Source organism: Cyclospora cayetanensis, unplaced genomic scaffold (assembly GCF_002999335.1).
Source record: "Cyclospora cayetanensis isolate NF1_C8 unplaced genomic scaffold, CcayRef3 CcayRef3_contig_116, whole genome shotgun sequence".
Classification (NCBI taxonomy): domain Eukaryota; phylum Apicomplexa; class Conoidasida; order Eucoccidiorida; family Eimeriidae; genus Cyclospora; species Cyclospora cayetanensis.
The window spans coordinates 110,836-134,780 of record NW_020312055.1 but is presented as its reverse complement, the minus strand read 5'-3'; the positions used below and the strand labels follow the sequence as shown (position 1 = coordinate 134,780).

Below are 23,945 nucleotides of genomic sequence, written 5' to 3'. Positions count from 1 at the left end.
GTTTGTGTTTGTGTATGTTTGTGTGAGTGTTTGTGTGAGTGTTTGTGTTTTGTGTGTGTATGTCTGTTTTTGTGTTTGTATGTCTGTGTTTGTGTGTGTTTGTGTTCGTGTGTGTGTGTGTGTGTTCGTGTGTTCGTGTGTGTGTGTTCGTGTGTGTGTGTATGTCTATGTTTGTGTGTGTATGTCTGTGTTTGTGTTTGTGTGTGTATCTCTATGTTTGTGTGTGTGTGTGTCTCTGTGCTTGTGTGTGTTTGTGTTTCGTGTGCGTATGTCTGTGTTTGTGTTTCGTGTGTGTATGTCTGTGTTTGTGTTTGTGTGTTTGTGTTTGTGTGTACGTTTGTGTGTATGTTTGTGTGTGTATCTCTGTTTGTGTTTGTATATGTTTGTGTGTGTGTGTGTATCTCTGTGTTTGTGTTTCGTGTGCGTATGTTTGTGTGTGTTTGTGTTTGTGTGTGTATGTTGGCGTGTGTGTTTGTGTTTGCGCATATGTGTGTGCGTCTGCAGGGGAGGAGTTTGCGACGGCGGTCTAGGCGCATTACAGGGGGGAAGCGAAGGAGAGTGCACATTTCACGGGAGAAAGATAGTCTCGTTTGGGGAGACGGAGAGAGATCTGCTTGGGGTGTATCTACTGTAGAGCAGGCCCTCATAGAAGGGGGTCGGCAATACTCATACTCTGGGGCAGCGGCTCCTCTGACTCTGGGATTTCCGCCTACTTTCTCGTTGAGCAACAGCGAGGTTCTCTGCTGCTGCAGCTGGCGCAGGGAGTGCGCTGCATGCACAGAGCTGTATAAAGGCACCGATTTGCCGTTCTGCCTGCAGTGCCTTCCCCACAGCACGCGCCAGATGCTCCGCCAGGTGCTGCTGATATGTCTGGATGGCATGGCCTCCCTCGTCCTGCAGCGATTTCATTATTCCAAGTCGGACAAGTGGAGGCGATGGCTGGCGGTGCGGCTCCACAGAGATCAGGTGGCTGGATCGTCTGTCTGGGAACAACAGGAGGCATCGCCAGCAGACCCTTCCAAGAAGCAACTGGCAGACGTCACGCGATCCACACACCCGCCTGACATGCTGAGGGGCGAGGAGACGCAAACGGACTCAGTCCCAGCCCTTAAGCGGCCTGAGAATCACACGTGCTGGGGAGAGCTAATCCCGTATTTGAATATATTTTGGCCCTTTGTAGAGCACCAGGAATCTCCAGCGAATCTGGACTTGTGCGTCGTGTCTGAGTTGCTGCAGCAGCTGCACGCGCTGGCTGCGGAGCAGCCTCAAAGGTTCAAGAGTTATCCGTTGGCGTCTGAAGCGGCGCGATATGGTGGAGATTTCGCACTGATGGAGGGGTCTAAAGTGGCAGACGAAGGGGATATCTGGGAGATGACTGGCGAGCAGCACCCATCATGGGCCCTGGGTAGCGGCAGCCTGCTATTCGAGTAACGCTTATTTAAAGAATAAGACGGTCGGCCGCAGCAGCAGCAGCTGCGGCCGCTTCAGTAGATGTGTTAGTGGATGGATATGAAGGGGTCCGCAGCATTAAAAAATGCAGTTTTGAGGACGCATGTGGAGCCAAAAAGCACTTTTTGAGCTGCTCGCAAGTCCGTGGACAGAATAAGTTTCAGGGCCCAACCCTCCCCGAACCGTGCAGGTAAAGGGAAGTAAGCTGAGCAGGCGACGATAGGCGTCGCGTGTGCGTTCATCCAGCGTGTTCGCGCGCTGCAGTGAAGGTAGAGTCTGCCGCTTAGCCAGCCAGCGGAGGTTTTGGTGCGGGCCCGATATGGCAGGTATGCTTGCAGAAGTGGGAATTAGCGCACAAGCTGTACGAGAGTCAGAGAAAGGAGCTGATTTGAAGAGGAGGCACCTCTCCGAATTTGCGTTTGTAGAAATCGACGACGTAAGGCACCGCCTCTCGCCAGGCCTTTTGCCAACCTGGGGCAGGCCTCCAGGACGCCTGCGTGAACGCAGCACTGGCGAACTCGAAAAACGCGGCAAGTTATGGTATGTATGGTACTGGGAGCCTTGATTCTAGAGGCACAGGGAGTCGAAAGGCAAGAACCTCTGAAAACTGCACAGCGCAGCTGCGGGGTGGTCAGCTTTAGGGTAGGCACGGAAGGGTCGAGGAGGCAGTGAGAGATGGCCCCATGCGGCGCCATCTGAGAGGCAGCAACGCAGGCGAGTAGCACCAGGGAAACAGATGCATAAGAACACACGTTCCCACAGACGAGCAAGTCCAAAGGACAGAATCCGAACGAAGCAAGGGGCACGAGCCCAGCAGAAGCCTGTGCTACGCAGAGAGGCTAGCGACACACACATAAACAGACAGCAGCACGTCAGCCTTCCACGCGGCTTCGAAGCGCTGCGCAGGCAGCTGCCCACCCAGTCTTCGTCGTCATCACTGTCAGGGAGGCGCGCTTGCTTTCCCCCCGCCTTGTCGTCCTCTTTGTCTTCAGCGGGCGCGCAGGCAGCCTGCAAGGCTTTGAGGTCCTTAAGAAAAGGGGCCGAACTCGCTAAGGTGGCTTCTTCTGCCAACGTTGCGGGGCGATGCCACTGAAGACCCCACAGGATGAGCTGTGTCTGCATGCGCGCTTGCCATAAGAAAAGCTCTAGACCGTACACTGCGGGGCATCCCCACGCACTGCCCTGAGGGCGTAACGCAGGCAAACCAGAAACTTGCCGTGCAGCCCATGAAGGCCTCTGCGCATGCGTTTGCCTCCACGCAAGCAAGGCTGCCAGACGAGCAGGCGCATGGGCGAGTCGCCAATAGTACGCGGTTAGAGGAGGGAGGGAGGGAGGCGCGAGGCCCCTTGCTTGCTTGTTGTTTTTGGAAGCTCCTGCTGGCGTACCAGGCGAAGCAGCGGTGTTTGCGGGGGGGCGTAGACCAACTCAATGAGCAGCGGGTGCCGCGAGAAGGTCCACGACGGCAGGCTCAAGGGGCAAGACGGGGGACGAACATTGATCTGGGGAGGCGGGCAGGAAGGGGAGAACAAGCACACCGTTGTCAAGGAAGAGAGTTGACTGCAGCTGCACGCGTTTGGCGTCGCCGCGGCATGGGTCAGAGGGAGATATTTCGAGCGCGCGAAAGAAAGGCTTTGACGCTGTCGTATGTATACCGGCGGAGAGCGCGTAAGACAGCAACTTCTACAAAATCAATTGCACCGCTACACCACGAGGAGTTTGGGATTGCGGGGTTCTGGCCTTACAATGACGTCAATATGCGCGTCTTGTAGAGCTTCAATGTTCACAACGGCACCGGCCGCCCCGAACTCTCTCGCCAAGGATTCCGCGCGACTCAGCGTTCGGTTCAAGATGTACACGTTGACGCTGCTGCTGCCACAGCAGCAGCGAGTGTCTCGCGCAGAGCTGCTGCTGCCCCTCTCTCGGCGACTGCACCACTGAGCGACGGCTGCCAGCGCCGCGCGGGCCGTTCCCCCAGCCCCCAAGAGCAAAATACAGCAGACGTCTTCAGGCTGCGAGAGACACATCACACGCCGACGCTGGATCTGCCTCGCTTCTAGGAAAAGGGCATTATTCAGGAAGCAGCTCGAAGGAACACGGGTGGGAAGAGACGCTACGCGAAAAGCCGAATCGGCCGCATAGAAACACGCCTTTGGCATGCAGAGCAGGCATCCGTCTGCAGGAGCTGCAGGGAGCACATACACACACATACACACATATACACGCACCCGTCGATGCCTTCGAAGGGCTTCCTTTATTGCATAAGCGTCAGTGTTCGCCCCGACGAGGCACCCCGAACGGTTCCAAAAGAGCGTATTCACCTGAAAAGAAAAGCAATTCACCGTCACAGAGAGGCACACATAAAGAGCAAGCAGCACAAACACAAGGACGGGGGCTCTGTTAAGCGGTCTGTGTACAGAAACATCTGAGGATGCGGCTGCAAGCGGCAATACTGCGTCCAGAGGGCAGCGTGAACTCGAGGCAGAAGGATCTCTGCAAGAGCGAGCGCTTTGTTGTGGCTAGCCGAAAGACACACGGATAGAATATACGTACATCTTTATATGTGGATATGTATGCGTATAGAGATATGTATTCATATATATGTATATGTATATGTACGTGCGTAGTGACAGGCTTTTGGATGCAGGCCAAGGTTGCCTTACAGCGCCTACTGCTCGGGCAGAGCCGTGCACATAGTCTACCAAGGGTAGCACCTCTTCCTTGAAAGGAATTGTGACTGAGGCACCCCCCAGAAGTGCTCTTTCCTTGCGCAGCAGCTGTTGAAGCCAAAAGCGAAACTCTGCATCCGCATGCCCCTGGTGCTGCTGCCGCTGCTTGGTGAGGTAGCGATGCTGTTCCTCAAGAGGTGGGTAGAACCCCGTATACACGTGTTGGTGCTGCTGCTGCTGTCTCCGTAGCATAAGCGAGTACAGGAAAGGCGTTGGCGAGTTGATCGTGGGGAATCCTAGGAGAAAGACACCGAGACAGGATTGTTGCATCAGCAGCTTTGCCCGCAGCAGCACTGGCCGCGGCAGCTGTCCGTACACCTGCACATACGGCGCGCATCAGTACAAGGCAGTGCGGAGCTGCTGCAGCAATTGAAACGCTGGCTATGCCATTGCCGTGGTGTCATGCTACGCTACGCTACGCCTCGCCTCGGAGCGCCGCTCTTGACGGCAAAATTGCCCTAAGACCCAACGCGCAAGCCTTTAGCCTATGCATCGCTAGCCGCCCGTCACCCTTCCTATGACTAGCTGCAACGGCTGTGCCGTTCTTTTGCGCGCGCGCGTGGAGCTGCAAAAAGAGCTGCCCTCTCCCCTCTCCTCAGGAATGCGTGAAGACGGCACACAACGCAACTGACCCCAACGGCGGCAGTAATGCTGCAGCAGGGGGACAGCACCGAGCAGCGAACGCGAGACATCCGCCAGGCCTCCCCCCCGATTAGCACCATCATCGGCTTCCGCAGCATCTGTTCAAGCACTGCGGAAACTGTGGATAACGTCTCAACCTGCTGCAACCTTCCACTCGTCCGCGTGCAGCCGCTGCTGCCCTCAAGTCCATCAGAGAAGGGAAAAAGCACGAGCTTCGAGACGGAGGTAAACGGGAGGGAAAAAAGAGAGGCGGCTTTTCTGGTGATCGATCAACGCACAGCCACAGCAGCTCTCCCCACATCATGATGCAGTACACCGCGCGGGGCAGCAAGCAACCGACACATCGAGCACGCCAGCAAGCAGGATACGACAGCCCCTTCAAAAAGCCTGGGGTAGCCTACCGAAAGAAGCGTTGCACGGCGGATTGTGGAACTGCCTGCTGCGAGAACACATGTCGCAGGAGCGTCAGCCGCTGTGTCTTGTGCACAGAACCAACCACCAGGGTGTTGCTGCCTTCTATTGACGCGAGTGCTGAGGCAGCAACGCGACGCAGCAGCGCGCGGAGAGTTTCGACTGCAGCCGCAGTGACGGCAGCGGCCACAGCAGCGTACGCCACTGCAAACGCTTCCTTGGAGGGCTGCGAAGAAGAAGGATAGGCACTACCACCACCACAAGGCCCTCGCATGCCATCCGTTACGAAGCGCCGTATTTCTAAACTCCTCGAAAGTTCCTCCCGAAGAATCTTCAGCCGATAGAGCAGCTTTTTCGCCTCCATCGTTGCAGCATCTGCCACAGCGCCTGGGGATGCTCCCGCCGTTCCCTGAACTGCTGCAGCAGCTGCGGCAGGGGTTGCGGCAAGGAGCACTTCCACAAGGCAACCCTCCAAAGGATTGCACACCTGGCGGAGCTCAAGCGCCTCCCATATGCGCTGCACAAGCTGCAGCAGAATCTGCTGCTGCTGATGCCACTTAGTATTTGCATGCCGAGCCGCGGAGGCACCGGCTGCTAATGGTGTTGCTGCTGATGTTGTTGCTGCTAGCGGTGCTGAGGCCCCACAGCGGCATGCATCGTTTTTTCCTGTCAGCACACCTGCAGAATGACGACTTTCGAGACGACAGATAGGTTGCAGCCACCTTGCAGCCGCTGCTCTCGCTGCTGCTCGTACGACACGCCTCACGGCGGCAAGCTGCAGTTTGGCCATGCCATGCAGTCCAGCAGAGGAGAAAGAGAAGACACGCCGTTGCAGCTGCCTCAGGAGCGATGCGTTCCTCCCTCTGAATCGCACAAGGCCCAGCTGCTCTAAAGGCACGGCTGCTTGCATTTGGTGTCTGCGCCTCCGCGCGCAACCCCTGCTCGCCAGCCTCAGAGAGTTGAGCCACCACGCAGGCAGCGTCTGCAGCCTCGCCGCGCACTTCAGCGACTGCAGCCTCTCTTCAGTGCCGTCTGTCAGCACGCGATTCGGGGGAAGACAGGCGGCTGCAAATGCCGCAGTTGCGGCATCAAGCTGGCGGGAGGCCTCCGACGAACTCAGCAGCGAGAGCCAGTAGCGGCTCTGAACATCGACAAGCGCAGTAGGAAGGCTGCAAAGCAGCCGCTGCAGCTCCCAGTAGTGCAGCAGCGCGTCAGCGGCAACGCAGGCAGACCGCGCGGCTGCAACGGCGACTCGTGTTGCCGCAAAGGCTGCTGCTGCCCGGTGGGGGCGAAAGCCTTGCAGCGAGCGAAAATTGCTGCTGCCATGAAGGGAGGATGCGATTTTCGTGCCTGTCGGCGAGGCAGCAGCAGCACGACAGAGCAGCTGCGCTTCTGCATCTGCCTGTGCTGAAACTTGCATTCCACCGGGTGCGGCTGCTCTACCGGTGGGCGCAAGTGCACCGCCTTCATCGGCGGATCGGAAGGTGAGCAGCAGGCAACAGCCCAGCAAGCCCCTGCAAGGCGGCAAGATCGTACAAACAAATTCACAATTGCACGCAAACCCAAAGCTCTAGCCGTAGAAACAAGGGGTCGCTTACTTGCAAATGGAGCTGGCCGTGAGCACCGCCTCTTGGAGGAAACACGGAGTCGCCGCCACTGTCGCAGCCGCTTGCGTTAGATCGCCTAAATTTGCGTCATCGCCTTCCTGGAGCTGCCACTGCGCTTCTGCACGGGTAGCACCGACCGCTGGCTCAGGCCTGAGAGCTGGATGCAAGCTCTGCACTGCCGCACTCTCTGCCGTCCGCAGCAGCTCGCAAAGCAGCCAGTCAGCTCTCAGCTCGCACAGCGAGAAGCCCCTGCACGCGCAGGAAAGACGCCGCAACAGGCATCCTTGAGTCCTTTGTGCAGACAGAAGCCGCAGCGCGAGTGCGAGCTGCCGCTGCATCGCAATCAGTACACCTGAATCGGGGGAGCTGCTGCATGCAGTGGCGGCATCTCGGCGAGACGTCACCCGCAGGAGGTGCAGTGACAGCGCAACTGACGCACGCGCGTGCCTCCTTCGCCTGCAGCAGCAGACTCCTGGCTTCTTGAGAATCGGCGGGGGGTGCATGCAGCCCCGTGGAAGCGAGCAGCAGAGGCAGCGGCAGCGTGAGGAAAGTGCTGCCCGGAAGGGCGGGGGGGGGCCTGTACAGCAGCGCATGCAGCTCGGCTTTAGCAACAGCAGCAACACAGTGGATCAGGTAGTGCTGCGTTGCCGTAGACAGCACGTTGAGGACAGACACGCCTGCAAGGGCCTCTGCATTCTGAGCGCTTGTCTTCAGCAGCAGCAGCACATCTCTCGGAAGAGAAGGGGGTGTCGCTGTGGGTATTGACGGCTCTGGCTTCCTGCCGCTGCTGTTCTCTGCTGCAGACGCTGCAGCAGCAGCAGCTGGGGTGCTGGTGACACGCGTTGGCGCCTCTGCGGCTGCTGCTGGCTCGGTGAGGACAGCCGCTGCTCGAAGAAACACCCCGATCGCGGGGATATAACAACAGCGCGTGCTGCACTGCCGCAGCTCTGGCAGCCTGGCCACGTACACTTCGGCAAGCCGCACGGCAGCAGCAAGAACAGCAGCTGTTGGCGTGAGACAGGCTCGGTGCTTGCTGGGCTGTTGCTGAGAATCCCTGGTGTCTCCGCCGAGGAGGCTTTGCAGCGCATTCAGCGGATGCAGAAGCCTCGCACACACCGCATATGGCCCCTCCTCGTTGTCTTCCTGCTGCTCGGGCAGGTGGAGAGCGAGCAGTCCGAGGGAAGCTGCCAGGCGCTGCCTGTGGCAAAGCGCACCAGAAAAACAAGAGCCACACCAGCCGCGCTGCTGTCTCTGTCGCGCATGCTGCGTTTCCGCTGAAGCTGCACAGAAATCTGCTGGAAAGGTCTCAGTCAGCTCAAGAGCAGCTGCATCGATGCAGCACTGGTATTGCAATGCGGCGGCAGCCGCTGCGGCAGCAGCAGCAGTTCCGAGGGTCTGCACGGCAGTTCTCATCATGTGGTCAAGGCAGCTCTTTGCACAGCCGTCTGACACCTCCTGACGCCTCGCATGCTCTTGCTGGGGATGCTGACGCTGTGGCTCTGACAGAGCTGTGGCTACATATGGAGAGAAGCAGAGAGGCCCTTCTCCGCTCTGCAGCACCTCGGATCAGCCACAGACACACATCCATCCATACATACATATATATATATATATATGCATACGTACAACATATATATACATACATATGTACATATATACATATATACACATATACACACATACATACATACATACATATATGCATACATACATATATATATACATACAAACACACATACATATATACATACATATATACATACGTATATATATATATATATACATACATATACATATACCATGAAGACTGTGTGGACTGTATGGAGGCCGGCAGGCGTCGCCAGCAGATTTCCGTGCGTAAGTTTAGGGCAGCCATATACTAGAAATCAATTTGAGAGGAACTGACCATCAGCATGTTGAAGATTTGTTGCTGGTAAGAGGTTCTAACCCAAACAATATGCCTCTCCTGCAGGAGCACACGCTGCGCTTCAGGTGCATGCAGAGCTCCACCTCCGCAGGATAGCAGCAACAGCGGCTGCTGCTGCAGCTGCTGCTTGTGCATGTGGCCAAACAGCTTCAACAGCAGCGACTCCTCGATTTCTGCAGTGTAACAATCCGGCACTTCGCAAAGCTCGCAGCTTGAAATGCCGCTAACTCTGCAGCCTCTGCTTCCATCAGTGCTGTCTGCCGGGGGCTGTATATGCCAAAGGCCGGGTAGTTGGCACTTTGAGATGCGAAAGCCGCGAAACTCTGCATAACAATTCTCACGGCTGTTACTGCTGTTGCTGCTGCTATTGGTGGGGGTGCTACTGCTGCTGCTGTTGCTGCCGCTATTGGTGGGGGTGGCACTGCTGCTACTGTTGCTGCTGCTATTGGTGGGGGTAGCACTACTGTTGCTGCTGCTATTGTTGGGGGTAGCACTGCTACTGTTGCTGCTGCTATTGTTGGTGGTAGCACTGCTACTGTTGCTGCTGCTATTGGTGGGGGTAGCACTGCTGCTGCTGCTGCTACTGCTGCTAATGTTGCTGGCAGAACTGCTGACCTTCGAGTACACGGGCAGCGCCGCTGCGGCATGCGGACTGCTTGCCATGTAGAGGCAGAAGGCCGCTGCAGCAGCTTCGACGGATCGAAAGGTCGAGATTCCGAAGCGCTGGATGAAGTGGTGGAGCCGCGGCAGCTGTTGCCTGCTCCTGCAATGCACTGGGAAGGCAGCAGCGCGCCAAGAACGTACCGAGCGGCAGGGGGAGAGGCCTAAGCAGACACAGCCTGGTAGAGGCTGCGCAGGCGTGCTCCGCTGCAGCAGCAGGTGCTGCTGTGGATCGGCATGCTGTGGCGTGGGTTGCTGCTTCCGCTGGGTAGCGCAGAAACAGCAGAAGGGCGAGAGTGGTCTGTCGGGGGAGCAGTTGCACCCGTCGTGGACGGCCACACCAGCGGCAATCGCAGCGGCAGTGTCTGCCGCCTCCGTTGCTGGCTGGGGTGTGTTGCTTGGACCTGAGTGGCGGAGGCGAGGCAGCTGCTCGTGCTGCCCTGCTGTTGACATGAGCCGCTTCAAGAAATGCTCCTCTATGAACCTGTCGAGATCTACAGCGGCTGCGTCACCACTGTCTGCAGCTGCGGAGGCGAAGAGTGTCTTGCCGGCAGCGCGCATGCCCACAAGACACATGCACAGCCCTGCATGCGGCGTCGTTTCCAGCTGCTTGGGGGCCCCCTGAGGCCCCCACGGGGCTGGGGGCCCCCAGCTGCCGCTGGGAGCCCCTGCAGTCGAGGGGCTGAGGGGCCCCTCTGGCTGCATGGGGATACTGCGGGGGGAGAAAGTTGGGGGCCTTAAAAGGCCAGCGCGAGCGAGCGAGGCGGCGATTTTGTCGTGTGCTCGCCTGCGATGCAGGAAACAGTCTTCCCGCTAGTTGAGCCCCCCCGCCGCTGTATCCACGTGTGAGGCCTACCTACCCCCGTGCCTCCCGAACGTAGAAGTGCGCCGTGCACTGCAGAGCAGTCAAGCGTAGTCACGCGTAGTCAAGCGCAGTGCAGCTGGGCTTTGGAAGCCACAAGCAGGAGGCGCGACCGCTAAGATGCGCAGGGGTAGGTAGTATCCCCGAGACCTCCCGCTTGCCGCCTTGCCTTACGCTGAAGGAGTCCGGCGACAGCATCAGCAGAAGTACATAAAGCAAAAAATATACTTTAAGGCGCATATTTCACGAAAAAACACATATTAAGACTCAATAGCGGAAACAGCGCTGTGCGCGCGGAGGGGCCCCCTGTCTGTCGGGGTCTGCTGCATCGAAGGGCCCACAGCCGAGAGGGGGGCCCCTGGAAACCCCAAGGAAGAGAACCACCCACCAGATTTATGCACAGGACACCCTCTCCGAGATGCGACTTTACAGGCTTCCAAAAGTCAGGATCTGTATTCGTTTCTAGCTTCAAGTTTTGCGGAGAATGTTGCGCAAGAACTTCGAGCGAGCCACGGCAACCAGCCCTACCCCCCGTTACGGGCCCCCCCAGTGGGCGGCATCTTCTCTGTGCTCATGCCTCCCTAAAAGAGAGAAAATAAAGAGGCTCAGCATCGATTGAGGGATGCGGAAGACCGCAGGAAGAGGCAGTTTGGTGCCTCACAGGGGGGTCGCCCTCCAAGCGCCATGGTCGAAACACTGCACTGCAATCCTACAGAAACCCCGACACACAGTTCGTACTGCCCGAGAAAAGATCCTCGATTCGTAGGTGTGCTACAGACGTAAGCATTCAGCAGCTTACCCTCAGATCGCTCATGAACAAACGGTCATTCAAGACATAGATCCTTGGCGTCTTTCTCCACTGAAGCTTTCCCCGTATACACCGCACACAAAAGTCGTCTTATCCTGACCTGCATATTTCTATACAGCGCCATAACATGAGGACCCTAAAAGGCATTCTTAGCCCTAAAGGCGAGCTGCGGCATCTACCCTCAGTGATGGATCGAATATCCCGACTCTTCCCACGCCGAAGACTTCTGACCGCTTCGGCACAACCGCGTAGAACCTTTTTGCGAAGGGGGGGGCGTGTGTGCCTCCGACGATTTGATCGAACATGCGTTCAGTAGCTGAGGTGTAAAAATACCTATGTACATATGAATACATATACATAGGTCTCGCATTAACTCGGTGGTAGCATCGCCATATTCTACCAGAGCTTCCTTTTAGGAGAAGCTCCTAAGTTTTGCCGCAAAACTTGCACGCTGTATCGCTAGATATTTCTGCTAGTGCACGCCTCCCGAGAATCCGTTTTCTAATAATCTGCCGGAGATGCGTGCCTTTTGATGAAGGCATTTTTTGACTGCCCTACGATGCCCACCAGCGACAAAATGGGGCCGGAAGAGCCTGCGTGCTACTTGCAAGAGGCTGGTTCTAGAGATACCGTTTACAGGTGCTCCTGAGAAGCATTGGAGAGTGTAAAACGGCACTGCTTTACGCCGTCGGTCCCACGTGGACGTCAGTCGAGGAATCCGCTTCTGAAACTGCGGACTGGTGCCTCTACAGAGGCATGCGCAGACGGTCCACCATGACCGATCATACAATGACGCTCTTTGAATGCAGGCTGCGCCAGTGGTGCTAACACGTAGTGCCTCCAATTTACACACCACAAAGGCTTGGAGAAGGGCTGCCTAGTGCATCCATCCCCCCATACGATGTTTAGAGAGGCCATAAAGAGGTCGATGCCGGATGTGCACCTGCAGCAGGGCGCCTCCGCGTCTCTCTGAGTGCCTGGATGAGATGTCATTTGCTGTAAAGGGTCCCCCGTTCAACGTTTTACTCCGTGCTCGTCAACTATCGTCTCTGCACGAGCAGTCTCTTCCCCCTTTCCGGTTCCCTCCACAGCCTGCGGAGGCCAACGCTGTCCCCCCATGAGAGGAGGAAGAGACCTTTTGGCTGGCGTTCGACCTTCATTCGATGACATCTTAGCGGTGTGGAAGTAGCAGCACAGCCAATGAAGAGACGAGAGAAAGACAATACGGGCTAGTAGCCTATGCAATTGCTATGACGCACCCTCGTATGCTCGAGACCCTGATTCTGCCCAGCACAACTAATATGGAAGGGTGGTGGATTTGGCAAGAGGCAGGAGGGGAAAGCTTCGGGGAAGGGGTTGGTGCCCATTCCTCGCCGCTCTACAGACGCGGAACATGCTCGCCAAAGAAACACAAGGGCATCCGAGGAGCAGCCCCTCTGGGATATCTTACACCCACTAGGCGGGTGCCTTGCGAGACACGTCGCGCATTCAAAGAAAGCAAGGCCCTGAGGCTCACCAGAAAGACATCGCCTCAGAAGGAGGCACCCAGGGGGCAACAGAAACCAGATCTGGTGGCATCGCTGCTAGACAACAAGCCCGCATGCAGTTTTCTTTATGTGGTACGAAAAAACCTTTGCTGCAGAGTCTACACACATCTACATATATGCATGTAAGGCATATATATATATACATATATACGTGGAGATGCACATCGCTACGTATCGCATCATCAAGGCGCGTGAGAGCAGTTCTTGCATCTGGGAGCTCTATGTGGGAATGCTTGCGATCCACACTTGACGTGTAACACCAGAGACACTCCGGATTCGACTCTGAGAGAGCGAGTAGCGCTGCCGTGGCTCCTGCTCCGCCTGCTGCTGCAATCGCTGAACTTTGTTGTGGTGCTCTTGAGGACCTGTTTGTCGCGTTACGGATGGTAGGAGGTTCAGGGCGTGCGAATTTCGAGGCCAAGAGACTTTTCTGCCTCTGTCCAAAAGTCCAAGAAGGTCTTGCTGACGCATTGCCACTGCAGAAACACGGCCCACTCAGACAGTGACAACCGTGAGGCACACGCAGAGAGAATCACAGTACCGCGTAAACGGGGTCTTTCTGTGCATGAAGATCCGAAATGCTGGCCTGCGCGTTTGACAGCTAGTTCATGCCCAACGTGAAGCTGCTTAGCATGATATACACGTCAAATCAAGCACGCATCTACGCTGGCTCAAGCTGTGCGCGAACGCATAGGCATCGAATCGCTCTGCGTGTCAGCCTAGGCGTAAAGCTGTCAGAAAGCTTTGCAAGAAGACACCCCTGAAGCCCAATGCGCTCTGTGCAGGGCTGGCCCTAGCAGCCAGGCAGAATAGCAAACAGAGAAGTGGCAGCCGCGAATGCAGCCGCAACAGCAATATCAGTGACAGCTGCTGCGAGAGATGCGAGACTCACTTCTTCAACAAAGACGTCCGGCCTGCGAAGCCCAAGAAGGGCCCAGGACATTGCCAGACGGTGATCGCCGAAGGCTTTTAGAGACAAAACGCTTTTTTTTTCGCAAGGATGCCTGTTGTGTTGCAGATGCTGCTGCTGCAGGTGCGCGTGCTGTTGGCGATGTATAGCAGCTGGGGGGGGGAGTGCGACGGCCAAGTGATCCTCTCCGCACCAAACAGCATATCCAGCCAGCTGTAACTGCGAGGCTACGGCTTCGAGTCGGTTGCTTTCTTTATAGCGCACGCACCCGACTCCCCAAATGCACAAGTATCTCCAGTCCCCCTCTGCTGCTGCCGTCCAGTGGCAATCGAAGGGTGGCGGCCCCCCTTCAGTGGTGGTGGTGGTGCTGCTGCTGCTGCTGCTGCTGCTGTTCAGCTGCGTCTTGACTGCCTCGAGGTCTCTCAGCAGCAGCTCCTGCAGCCGCTGCTGCTCCGCCGGACTGCAAGGCAACACCAGGTGATCAGGAGCGACGCCCTCGGCGCTTCCCCCGTTGTAACAGCACGGCAGTGTGCAGACTGCTGCGGCAAGAGCGGCGAGCGTAGGAAGGCAATCGCTCATTCCCTGCATATTGACCAGTGTGTTTTGCGGCCGAAAGAGAAACTCCTCTGAAGCTCCGCGGAACGAGACACCCGCCGCGCAGGAGGCTGCACCATCTGAGCCTCCAGCCGCCTTCAGACAGCCCTCCGACGGCAGCACACTTCCAAAGCCTAAATCGGACAGAAGCAGGGGAAAAGAGCAATCCCCCTGAAGGTCGGAGTTCCTGCACAGCAACGAAAGCCAGACACACAATGCGACGACAACCCGTGCCTGCCCGTACAATCGGTCCATCTGCGTCCACGCTGTCGTCATGTCTAGTAATATTCAATACGGTACGTGGTTGTCATCGTCATTCGATTATCCCTCCCCCTCCTTCTTTCCCGTCTTTTCCCGCTTTTATCTCTTCTCTCGTCCTGTGTGTACAGCCCGCGTGGTTCCCGAGCGCCTCCCGCCTCGGAACCCCTCCTAGCTCTCTGCTGCTTGCCCCCGTTCGGTGCTGCCTGCCTGCCGCTGCAGCTAGACAACTCAAGCGCAGCCGTTCGGAAGCCTCCTGGACGGCCTGCCTGTGGAGACAGCGCCACGCTTTGAGGGGCCTCCAAGCGCAGCACCTCGTATAGGCCACAGCCATTAGAAATGCCCCATGTACAGTTCCGGAAAGCAAGCAAGCCAGCAAGCAAAACTCACTCGCCGCACAACACCACGCAAAAAAAAGAGGCCACCAGTGCCCTGCTTACCTGCTGATGTTCACCGTAACGGTGCCTCCCGAGGCGGCAGCAAAGGCAAAAAAGTAAGAGGCAGTCGAAGCGTCGCCTTCCACCGTGAAGGTCCTTAGGTGCTCCCTCTGCTCGCTCTCTTGCGCGGCCGATATCTGTCCTTGCGGGTGCCACAGGGGAGACACGTGGAAGGCAGCAGGCCGGTTGTACTCACAGGCAAACCCAGACTGCTGCATGACCCTTTGAGTCATCCTCAAGTAAGGCAGAGACACGACATCGCTCTCGGCTTCGACTGCCCGAGCGCAGCTCTCGTCGGCGTGAGTGCCTCTTGTGGTAAGAGACAGCAAAACTGGGGAGGCGGCTAGGGGGGCCACCATCAGCAGCGCAGAAGCAAACTGACTGCTTATAGCGTTTGACACACGCACAGGCCCCCCCGGCATGTACCGCTGCAGCACTCGCTGCCACACAGCGCTCTTCAGCCGCCGTTCCTCCTCTAGCGACGCTGCGACCAACGGCTGCAAGGCCACACCATCGCCGCTGTTTGCTACAGTCATCAGGTCTTCTTGAACGTGCTGCAGGAGCTGCAGCGGCTCGGCAAACGCGAGGCAGACGGGTAAGGACTGCTTAGTGCTGCCTGGAGCACGAGAGGCTCCGCAAAAAGAGGCATTCCACCCACGCACAAGCTGCTTTGCTGCCGCCACCAAGTCGCCTATAGGACGGCTCCGGAGCTGACGATCTCCGTCGAGCAGCACTCGGAAGGAAGGAGGCACTGCAGGTGTCCTTTCCGACACACTTAGCGGTTCGTCCAATGCCTCTGATGCGTCCGCCCCTGCTGCACACGCGGGGGTTGCTCTGGCATTGCGCCATGCCCAGCAGAAGGCGCTGTCCAGTAAGAGAAAGAGGCACAGAGGCAGCAGAAAGCGGCTAGTCGTGCCGCTGCCTCCGCACCAAATGGAGAGGCATCCTCCCTGCAATGTGCAACCGCATGCAGAGAAGAAGACAGTCAAAGACACACGTCCCAACAGAGAGCCAAATTGAGAGACAGAGAGCTACACAAGTGCATGCATAGACGCAGAGACAGAGGGCTTGGGGAAAGACGAAAAGTGAAGCCGAGAAATATGCGCCCCACACACAAATCAATGAATGATAAATGCTGTAGCGTCGGAGCCTGGATATATGTCGGAAGACACGCGAATTTCAAGGATGGGAATGCGGACATAAGCATACACATATTAATACATATATGCACACGTATGCATCGGTCACTTCTTTAGAATATCTCTGGCTAGCCATCTTCTGTTTCCTTTCGTTTGCATGCGTCCCACGCCGACACTGCATAGCTCTCCCTCTCTCTCTCGCTACAGGCATGCACCTGCACGTTCATGGCACCCCCTTCGCCCTTTGTACCATGCAGCACTCTCTGATACAGCTTTGCAGCCGTGTGCTCAGCATTCATGCGCTTTGCACGGCTTGGGGGGCATCATTGCGTCTAAAGAGTCTTTGCTTACGTTTTGCAGCGCGGCAGCGATTGGATCGCCAGGCTGCAGTGCCCTTGCTCTCAGCTCTACGGTGAACGTCTGTCGGGTCGTTCCTGAAAAAACAGCACGCCCTCTCAAGCCGCATCGAACTCTTTCTAACAACGGACAGAGCACCCCGAGCGTCCTGAGAGCTCGCAGGATGCGAGCTGCGGCTTGGCAGTAGCTTGTCACACAGCCGGAAGGAGACATCTCTGGCTGTATATGTATAATACATATATACATATATATGTACATATCTACATGTACATCCATTAGGCTATCTGGAAGTAGAAATAGAGAAAATATGCTGTGCAAGGTAGGTGCAAATGATAGGCGGAGGAGGGAGGGATGCGAGCGGCAGTGGTCCTCCACCTTTGCACCCTTCTGCTGCTGAACTTTTAGCTGCTGCACGTCTCTGCTGCAGACGCGCATGGATGTAAAGCGGCTCAGCAGGCAGTACGCTGATACTACCAGCCCGCGCAAACAAGCGGTGAGGGGCCCTTCTACGTGAGAGGTGTACGTACCAGGCGAAAAGGCAACATCTGCAATGCCCAGCTGCTGCAAGGCTAGAGCCATGGCGGTAGTGTCACCGCAGCACGGAAGGTGCTGCAGGAGTACAGGGTGCTCGCTTGGGCTGCTCTGTAGAGCCACCGTGAGTGCAGCAAGCAGCAGCGCTCTATTGGCAATCGACTTGGAACCTGAAGCGGAAGGTGGAAGCCGCAGAAAACGTTTGGCAATGCACCAGCGGCGGCTCTCTTCTGTGCAAACGCGGGGTGACTGAGCTTAGCTCGGCAACACGCGGTGGAGCCGCAGGTGCAGGAGGCAGCAGGTGTCCATAGCAAGCTCTCCAAATAGCCTGGATTGAGCAATGCAAAAAAGCCTCCGCTTCTCCGCGTCTCGCAGAGCATTCAGTTGACAGCCTCATGCCCTACGCAGGGAGGCTCTACGCATTGGAGCGCCGCAACGGCCAAAAGGCATCTCACAGCAGGCCTCTACAGGGGAGACATATCACACCCTTGGCGCACTCTGCGTCCTTCGCAAACGGGCTTGGACACCCCTAGCCACGCTGAAGCGGAAGCATCATCACCACCATCATTAGTGTTAGCGGCAGCAGTTCCACCAGCCTGCTGCGGCTGCCCCATAGTGAAGTGTGCTCTTCTCACCCGGAACACATACGCTGCCGCACAGAGGCCGAATGCCACAACAGGCTCTCCGCCTCTTGGCCTGTGCATTTGTTGCTGCGAATCCTGCGGATGCTTCTAGAGCTTGCAAGCAGGAGCAGGAGCTGACAAGCTTCAGAGAAGGTGCAAATAGACGCCGCAGCACCGGCAAGGGCACGGGGAGGGAGACGGAAGGAACGCAGCACCCCAAAGCTTCTAGCATCACGATGCGGACTTCGCCGTTTGTGTTTTTTTTGTCCCCTTGCATGCGTTGCAGCAGCTGCTCCTGCAGCGCAGCCTTTTCCCGCAGGGGTGGCGGGAGATCCAAGGGCAGGCCTAGGCGACGGAAGGCGTGCTGAAGCAAGAAGAAGACTAGGGAAGTTCCCACGCCGAGATGGCCAGAGACTAAGGTTTCTAGCACGCAGCCCGCAGCCACACATTCGCCATGGTTCCTGAGAAGGCAACACCTTTCGAAAACACAGCCCACCCGATTCCACGTTCGGCAGCAGCTCCGCCGCATTCAGCGTAGCGCCCAAGGGGCCCCTACAGTCGCTGGCCTCTGTCCCCCTGCCCTTTCTCTGTGTGCCTTTTTTGACAGTCTTTGCTACATTGAAACCTTTTTGCCGCCGCCTCTAGAAAGTAAACAGAGCGGCCTCAGCAGCTAACTCCAACCGAATACCAGTCTATCTCCGGAGACGTTTCGATGGCATGGCCAAGGCTGTGCCCAAGGTTGAGGAGGCTGCGGAGACCCCTGTCTTTGAAATCCGCAGACACCACAAAGGCCTTCAGCGCAACGGAGGCTGCAGCCAATCGCAGCAGCGGCAGCAAGCAGTGCTCGCGCAGCGGCTCACCCCGCTGGTTAGCCGTCTGCTCGTCGTCATCAGGCTGCTGCTGCAAGAAGACTCCCAAGGAACGGGGGTTTGTGGTGAGCAGGTGCTGCAGGAGTGTAGGGCTCAAAGCTGCCGCTGAGGGTGCAGAGAGACAGAGAAGACGCCACACATGCAACGATTCCCTGGGGAGGAGGAGGGGGACAGGGAGAGGAAGCAGAAGGGCGAAAAAGACGGACTGCTGGAAAGCAACAACCCGGAGAGCGACACTTGCCGCAAAGTAATACAACCTCTAACCCGGCAGCTCCGTAGCGCTGTCAAGACTTCAACAAACTCTATACGCCACAAGGCCTTAAACTCCCTCCAAGGCCCAGGGTGTATGTACGTCCACCTCACCTATTTTCACGACTTCCGCCAGTCCGCACCGAATCTGCCTCTCCGGCAACGAAGTCACAAAGGCCATGTCAATCACACACCCCGCTGGCTCGATGAAAGATCCCACCATATTCTTCAACCCCCCAAGATTTACAGCCGTCTTCCCTGCACGCAAATTCCCCAGCCGCCTCAAGCCTGCCCTTAACCGTGGCCCTCCATAACTCCCCAGCAGGACGTCTTCGCGCCGCCTTATGTACAAACCTCAGATGTCAGCACCCCCTTGACTCCTATCTATTCCTACCACCCCCTGATTCTTATATTTTGTTAGCACCCCTTGACTCTTATATATTCCCAGCACCCCTTGACTCTTATATATTCCCAGCACCCCTTGACTCTTATATATTCCCAGCACCCCTTGACTCTAATAATTTGCCCGCAACCCCTTAACTCCTATATATTCCCAGCACCCCTTGACTCTTATATATTCCCAGCACCCCCTCGACTCTAATCTATTCCCAGCACTCCCTTGACTCTTATCTATTCCCAGCACTCCCTTGACTCTTATCTATTCCCAGCACTCCCTCAACCCATATTATCCCATCACCCCTTGACTCTTAGATACTGACCGCCAACAGCGGCATCAACTGCTGCCAGAACTGTGGTGGGCACGAGGATGCAGCGAAGGCCCCTGAGCAGCTGGGAGGCTGCGAATCCAACCAAATCTGTCAAAGCACCTCCCCCGACGGCTACCAGCACCGTCTGTCTGTCCAGCTGTAGACGTTCCTGGATAGCCGCCTCTTCAGCGAAGGCGCATGCGTTTTCTTCGGCCGGTTTCTCACCGGTACGGAGTACACACAAGGCTGAGGCCTCCTGCATGGCGGCGTCTTCTTCTTTGCCAGAGCATCTCCTTTCATTACAAAACACAGGACGAAGACTGCAACGCGCTTTAGCAGTGCTGTCGCAAGAGCAAGATCGCGCTGCATTCCCGTCTTCCTTCCGCTGCGGCTGCTGCCGCTCGTTCCGGGGCTGCGAGAGACGCAGCAGCGTCTCGCTAATGAAGACAGCCGACTGAGGCGTTTTTGCAGTTTCCCCTCCATCTACAGCGAAGAAAAAGCATGTTGTCTGCTGCGGAGTTTGCGGGAGCTGCTGCCCCTCCTCCTTTTCGCCCGCCGCTGGCGCTGTTGGAAGTCGCGGTCTGAAGCAGCAGAGGCAGCATTCGTAACAATGGCCTTCAGCATTGTTAAGGGCCCCACAAGAGAGGCAAGGACTGGTGGTGGGAGTGCTGCTTCTGCTTCCGCTGCTTCTGCTGCTGGAAACCTCGCCGGTGAGGGGAGCAGCCTCGCTGCTGCTGCTGCAGAGCTGCTGTGCCAATTCTTTGATGCGTCGGCGATGCCTTGGATGTTGCAGGACCGACGCATCAATGAAAAAGCAGTAACACGAAGGGGCCTGAAGGCAGACAGACACCAGAGCATCCTGTATTGCAAGAACTATTCAGATTTGCATCGTGAAGCCTTAAATCGTGTCAGCTTCAGGCTGCAGAGGGGGCATACTCGCAAGTAAGTCCTCAATTCATCCCCGGCAATGCCACAAATATCAATGCCAAGGTACACCGGATAGCTGCTCAGTGTGCCCCTGTTGGTGTGGCAGATGCTCAGGGAGCTGCCACAAGCGCTGTTGCTACTGTTGCTACTGTTGCTACTGCTGCTGTTGCTACTGTTGCTGTTGCTACTGTTGCTGTTGCTGCTACTGTTGCTACTGTTGCTGTTGCTGTTGCTGTTACTACTGTTGCTGTTGCCGTTACTACTGTTGCTGTTGCTGCTACTGTTGCTGTTGCTGCTACTGTTGCTACTGCTGCTGTTGCTTCTGTTGCGTCTCCCCCCGCAAACGAATTCCATTCTTACACTAAGGCGCTCGTCGCCTTGGCTTGTCTCTGCTGCCACGGCTGCTAACCGAGCGCCCTCCTCTGCAGCGGCTGCGAGAGCAGCGCTTCCCCCAGCAGCAAGCACCGCCTCGGAAGCAGCAGAAGCCGCGGCATTTCGTGTCCTTTCAGCGGCTCTAGCTGCTGCTGCTGCAGCCTCCTCAGCAGCGGCAGCAGCCTCTCCAGCAGGTATGCTGATCCGAAAGTAGGAGCCAGGGGCCAAGAAGGGGGCCACAAGGGCTTGCCGTACAAACACCTCCGGATCCATTACGGAAAGGAAACCTTGAAAGTCGGTGCTGCTCGCCTTCTGTCTGAGCCTCTTGATGCTTGGATCGCGTGTTTTCTATGTGCTCTCGCCTCCCGATGCTGAGGTTGAACGGCCGACTGCGGAAAAGGGCTCTACTAGATTCCTTTTTCTCGCGGCCCTGCCTCTCTCATATCAGAAAGCAGAGGAATTTACGCCGGAAAAGCAATAAAATTAATGGATGCATATTCTCTGACACACAGAAAAAGCGGGCACGCACGAACAAGAAACCCCTCAAGACCGTTCCGCCGGCTTCCAACGCGCGCACAGTGGCAAGTGTTTCCAGTGTGCTGCACATGCCACTGAAGGTCGAAAAAGACGCTGAAACAGGCCGCTTTGAAGGATTTAGAGTGCTTTAAATTCGTATTTTTCTGCTTGTCAACGGTTCGAAAGGCCAGAGACTCCCTTGTGGCGGCGGGCAGGAGGGCGCCTAAGGCGATTCCAGAACACTCACAATCCGCTAGAGGCCCCCCCAAGAGGTCTTCGAGGGTGTGCACCCAACTATGGCCTGATAAAAACCCCTATTCTCATTCACGTGCCCCTCAATAACACCATCAAAAGATCACGCTTTTCAGTCCGGAGAGCGTGGGAACCCCCTTGCCTCAAGCCGCGTGTTTACGAAGCGTTGCTCGAGAACCGCCCTTGCCCCTGCTGCCGTCATAGAGTACAGACAAGTCCGGACCCTTCCTCATGGAGCTGAGGGTCTCTTGTTTACGCCGCAAAGCTCCTTCAGTAGCCTTACTCAACGTGGCAAAGAGACGCTTTTTGCCACTTCATGCTGCACGCCAACCCCCCCTTCCTCCCGCGGCCACACACGCAAACACACACTCGCTTATCAACGGGAGGCGCTCTAAAAAAGGCCTCTACTTCATTCATTCGGTCTGCCATGACTCCTTCACCCTCTCTCCTCCGCCTCCCTTTTCTGCTACTGACGCTTCGCTGCCTAATCTCTGCGGAAGGAAGGCCAAACGAAAGAAAAGGCCTGCGGCAACCCCCTCCGTAGGCAGCCCCCCGTTAGCCTGCTCATAGACTCCAACCTAATTTGGGCGTACTCAATATATTGTAACGCCATTTGAATAGGCCACGGCTGCTGTCAGTTGCTTAGAGCCCTCTGGCAACCCACTAGCTGCTGGACACTTTACGCAGCACACATATGCGAGGGGGTTCATCGGCAGCGCAAACACCTGCAACCCCGTGTAACGCCTAGATGAATACTGGTCCTTGCAGTCGCCAAGCCATCGAGAATTACTTAGCGTTGTTTCGCCACACCAGCCATCAAGAAGAGATGCCAGAGGAACATATAGGCTTGCCCGCCTTCTCGCCAGCAACGTGCACCAGCTTCTGGTGAAAACGCGCCGTTTCGCTGGCGTCTTACACACAGCGAGCTCCTGTCACCCCGGCCCCCGCTCGTCAAAAGCCTCTCTTCACACGCCAAATCATCGGCCATCCCTACTTCTAATCCCATGGCTCCTAGCCAGCCAAGGGCTAAATACAGGGAAAGCAGCTCCCCGCACCCGCTTCCCCGCCTATGATTACGCCCCTTCTCCATGCCCGATTCCTCCAGACGGCCTGTTGCGCTGCAAAGACGCCTGGTGTGACCACCACCCATGCGAGCAGCACAGACTATCGGCGTCCTCGGAGGAAACTCGGCAACTCAGACGCCATGAGCGCGTGTGTGTGCATACAGCAGGGCACATATAGGGGCCGCACTCGAATCCAGCCGATCTAACGCATGGACAGGGCACGCGGGGGAAGAAAGCCCTCCTAGCGGCACTCCCACGCAATATTATTTACCCTAGACTGCCGTCACGCGGCAGCAGAACAGTTCCATCCCCCATGCCACCAAGGCAGTCAGGTTTTCCCTTCGGAAGGCGCATTCTTCTGTCAATGCGACAGGATATAAAATGAAGGCAACCATGCACACAGAAGGTGGCCCCTCTCTTCTGAGACCTCCCAAACGCCGCCAGAAGAAAAAGCGTCCGAAGGCGCCCCCTCTACCCACCCATTCTTCACGACCCCCTTTACCAAACCGCCACGTGACGGCAGCAGTGGGGGCATTGCAAGGCTATGCGCAGTGCCCCTAGCTTAGATGTCTTTGCCTTTTCCCTTTCTCCAGGAGTCTCGTCTAGTCTTGGCAGCCCGCCAAGACCTTCGCGCCGCAGCAGCCGCTGTTGCTGCAGCCGCCGCTGCTCTCGCTGCAGCACCCCCTGCAGCGGAGGAGGCTGCAGCTTCCGCGCGACCGCCTAGTCTGTCGATGCGGCTGCCAAAGAGCCGCGCTAGGCCAGGGGTTAGCCAAATGGCAAGCGCCAGCTGCACGCAAACCCCTGCCGTGAAAGCTGCCCCTGTCTATTCTCGACAGAATGAGATTCGGTGCGGCCGCTGCGCATGCGAGGCAGCGCATAGCGCTACGAAGGCGCTCCCCCCTCTGCAGCTTCCCGCGTGTACGCTGCTAACCACGTCTACAAAGCAGGTACCTCTAGACAAAAAAGCAGCAGCAGACCGATAGAACAGCATTGCACCGCATCGTGCGACTGCCATGCAAGGGGAGGGCTCCCTCCGTTAGTACCTGGAGAGGGGTTATGGCCTTGGCAGCGAAATACGCAAAAACAGCAGCACCCCACATACGATGCGTGTCAGTATCTGCGCAAGGAAGAAACCACTAACAAAAAGCACCCATGCAGGAAACGCCTCCCACTGCTCTCTCCCCCCCGCCGCCCCTAAAAGCCTATTTTGGACGGTTGCGTGCTTTCCTGGTGTATCGATATATGCACCGCAGGGGGCAACCCTCTTGAGCTTCGAGAGCCGCATCTCGGGTAGGCAATCAGGTACAACAAACAACTTTTCCCCCTTCCCCCCTCAAACCCCCCCCCTACCGCGGCTTTTACTCCCTACCCCCTGCCCTGCGTCGATCAACGTGCATGCGCAGCTAGAGAAGGAGCGGCTGCCAGGGTCGTGAAGAGAACGAACGCAACACACACACGCCACGCTGCACGTGTTGCTACAGAGCCCTCAGCGAGATGAAAC

At 56.8% G+C, this 23,945-nt stretch overlaps 2 protein-coding genes across 2 annotated transcripts; one reads left to right on the top strand and one right to left on the bottom strand.

Annotated features, from left to right (window-relative positions):
• Positions 1–486: 486 nt before the first annotated feature.
• LOC113146961 lies at positions 487–6,364 on the top strand. The gene is made up of 2 exons (XM_026335869.1): positions 487–1,323; positions 6,290–6,364. Exons 1-2 carry the CDS (start codon positions 487–489, stop codon positions 6,362–6,364), a joined length of 912 nt encoding a protein of 303 aa, XP_026191654.1.
• A 2,785-nt stretch (positions 6,365–9,149) lies between these two features.
• Positions 9,150–20,885, bottom strand: LOC34619613 (the record flags this gene model as incomplete). The annotated part of the gene is made up of 11 exons (XM_026335859.1): positions 20,250–20,885; positions 19,326–20,145; positions 18,721–18,864; positions 18,177–18,462; positions 17,501–17,949; positions 16,845–17,035; positions 16,329–16,553; positions 14,842–15,788; positions 13,532–14,330; positions 13,066–13,115; positions 9,150–9,345 (listed from the first exon to the last, which is right to left on the bottom strand). Coding segments are annotated over exons 1-11 (4,743 nt in total), but the record flags the coding sequence as incomplete, so codon positions are not given.
• Positions 20,886–23,945: the final 3,060 nt, after the last annotated feature.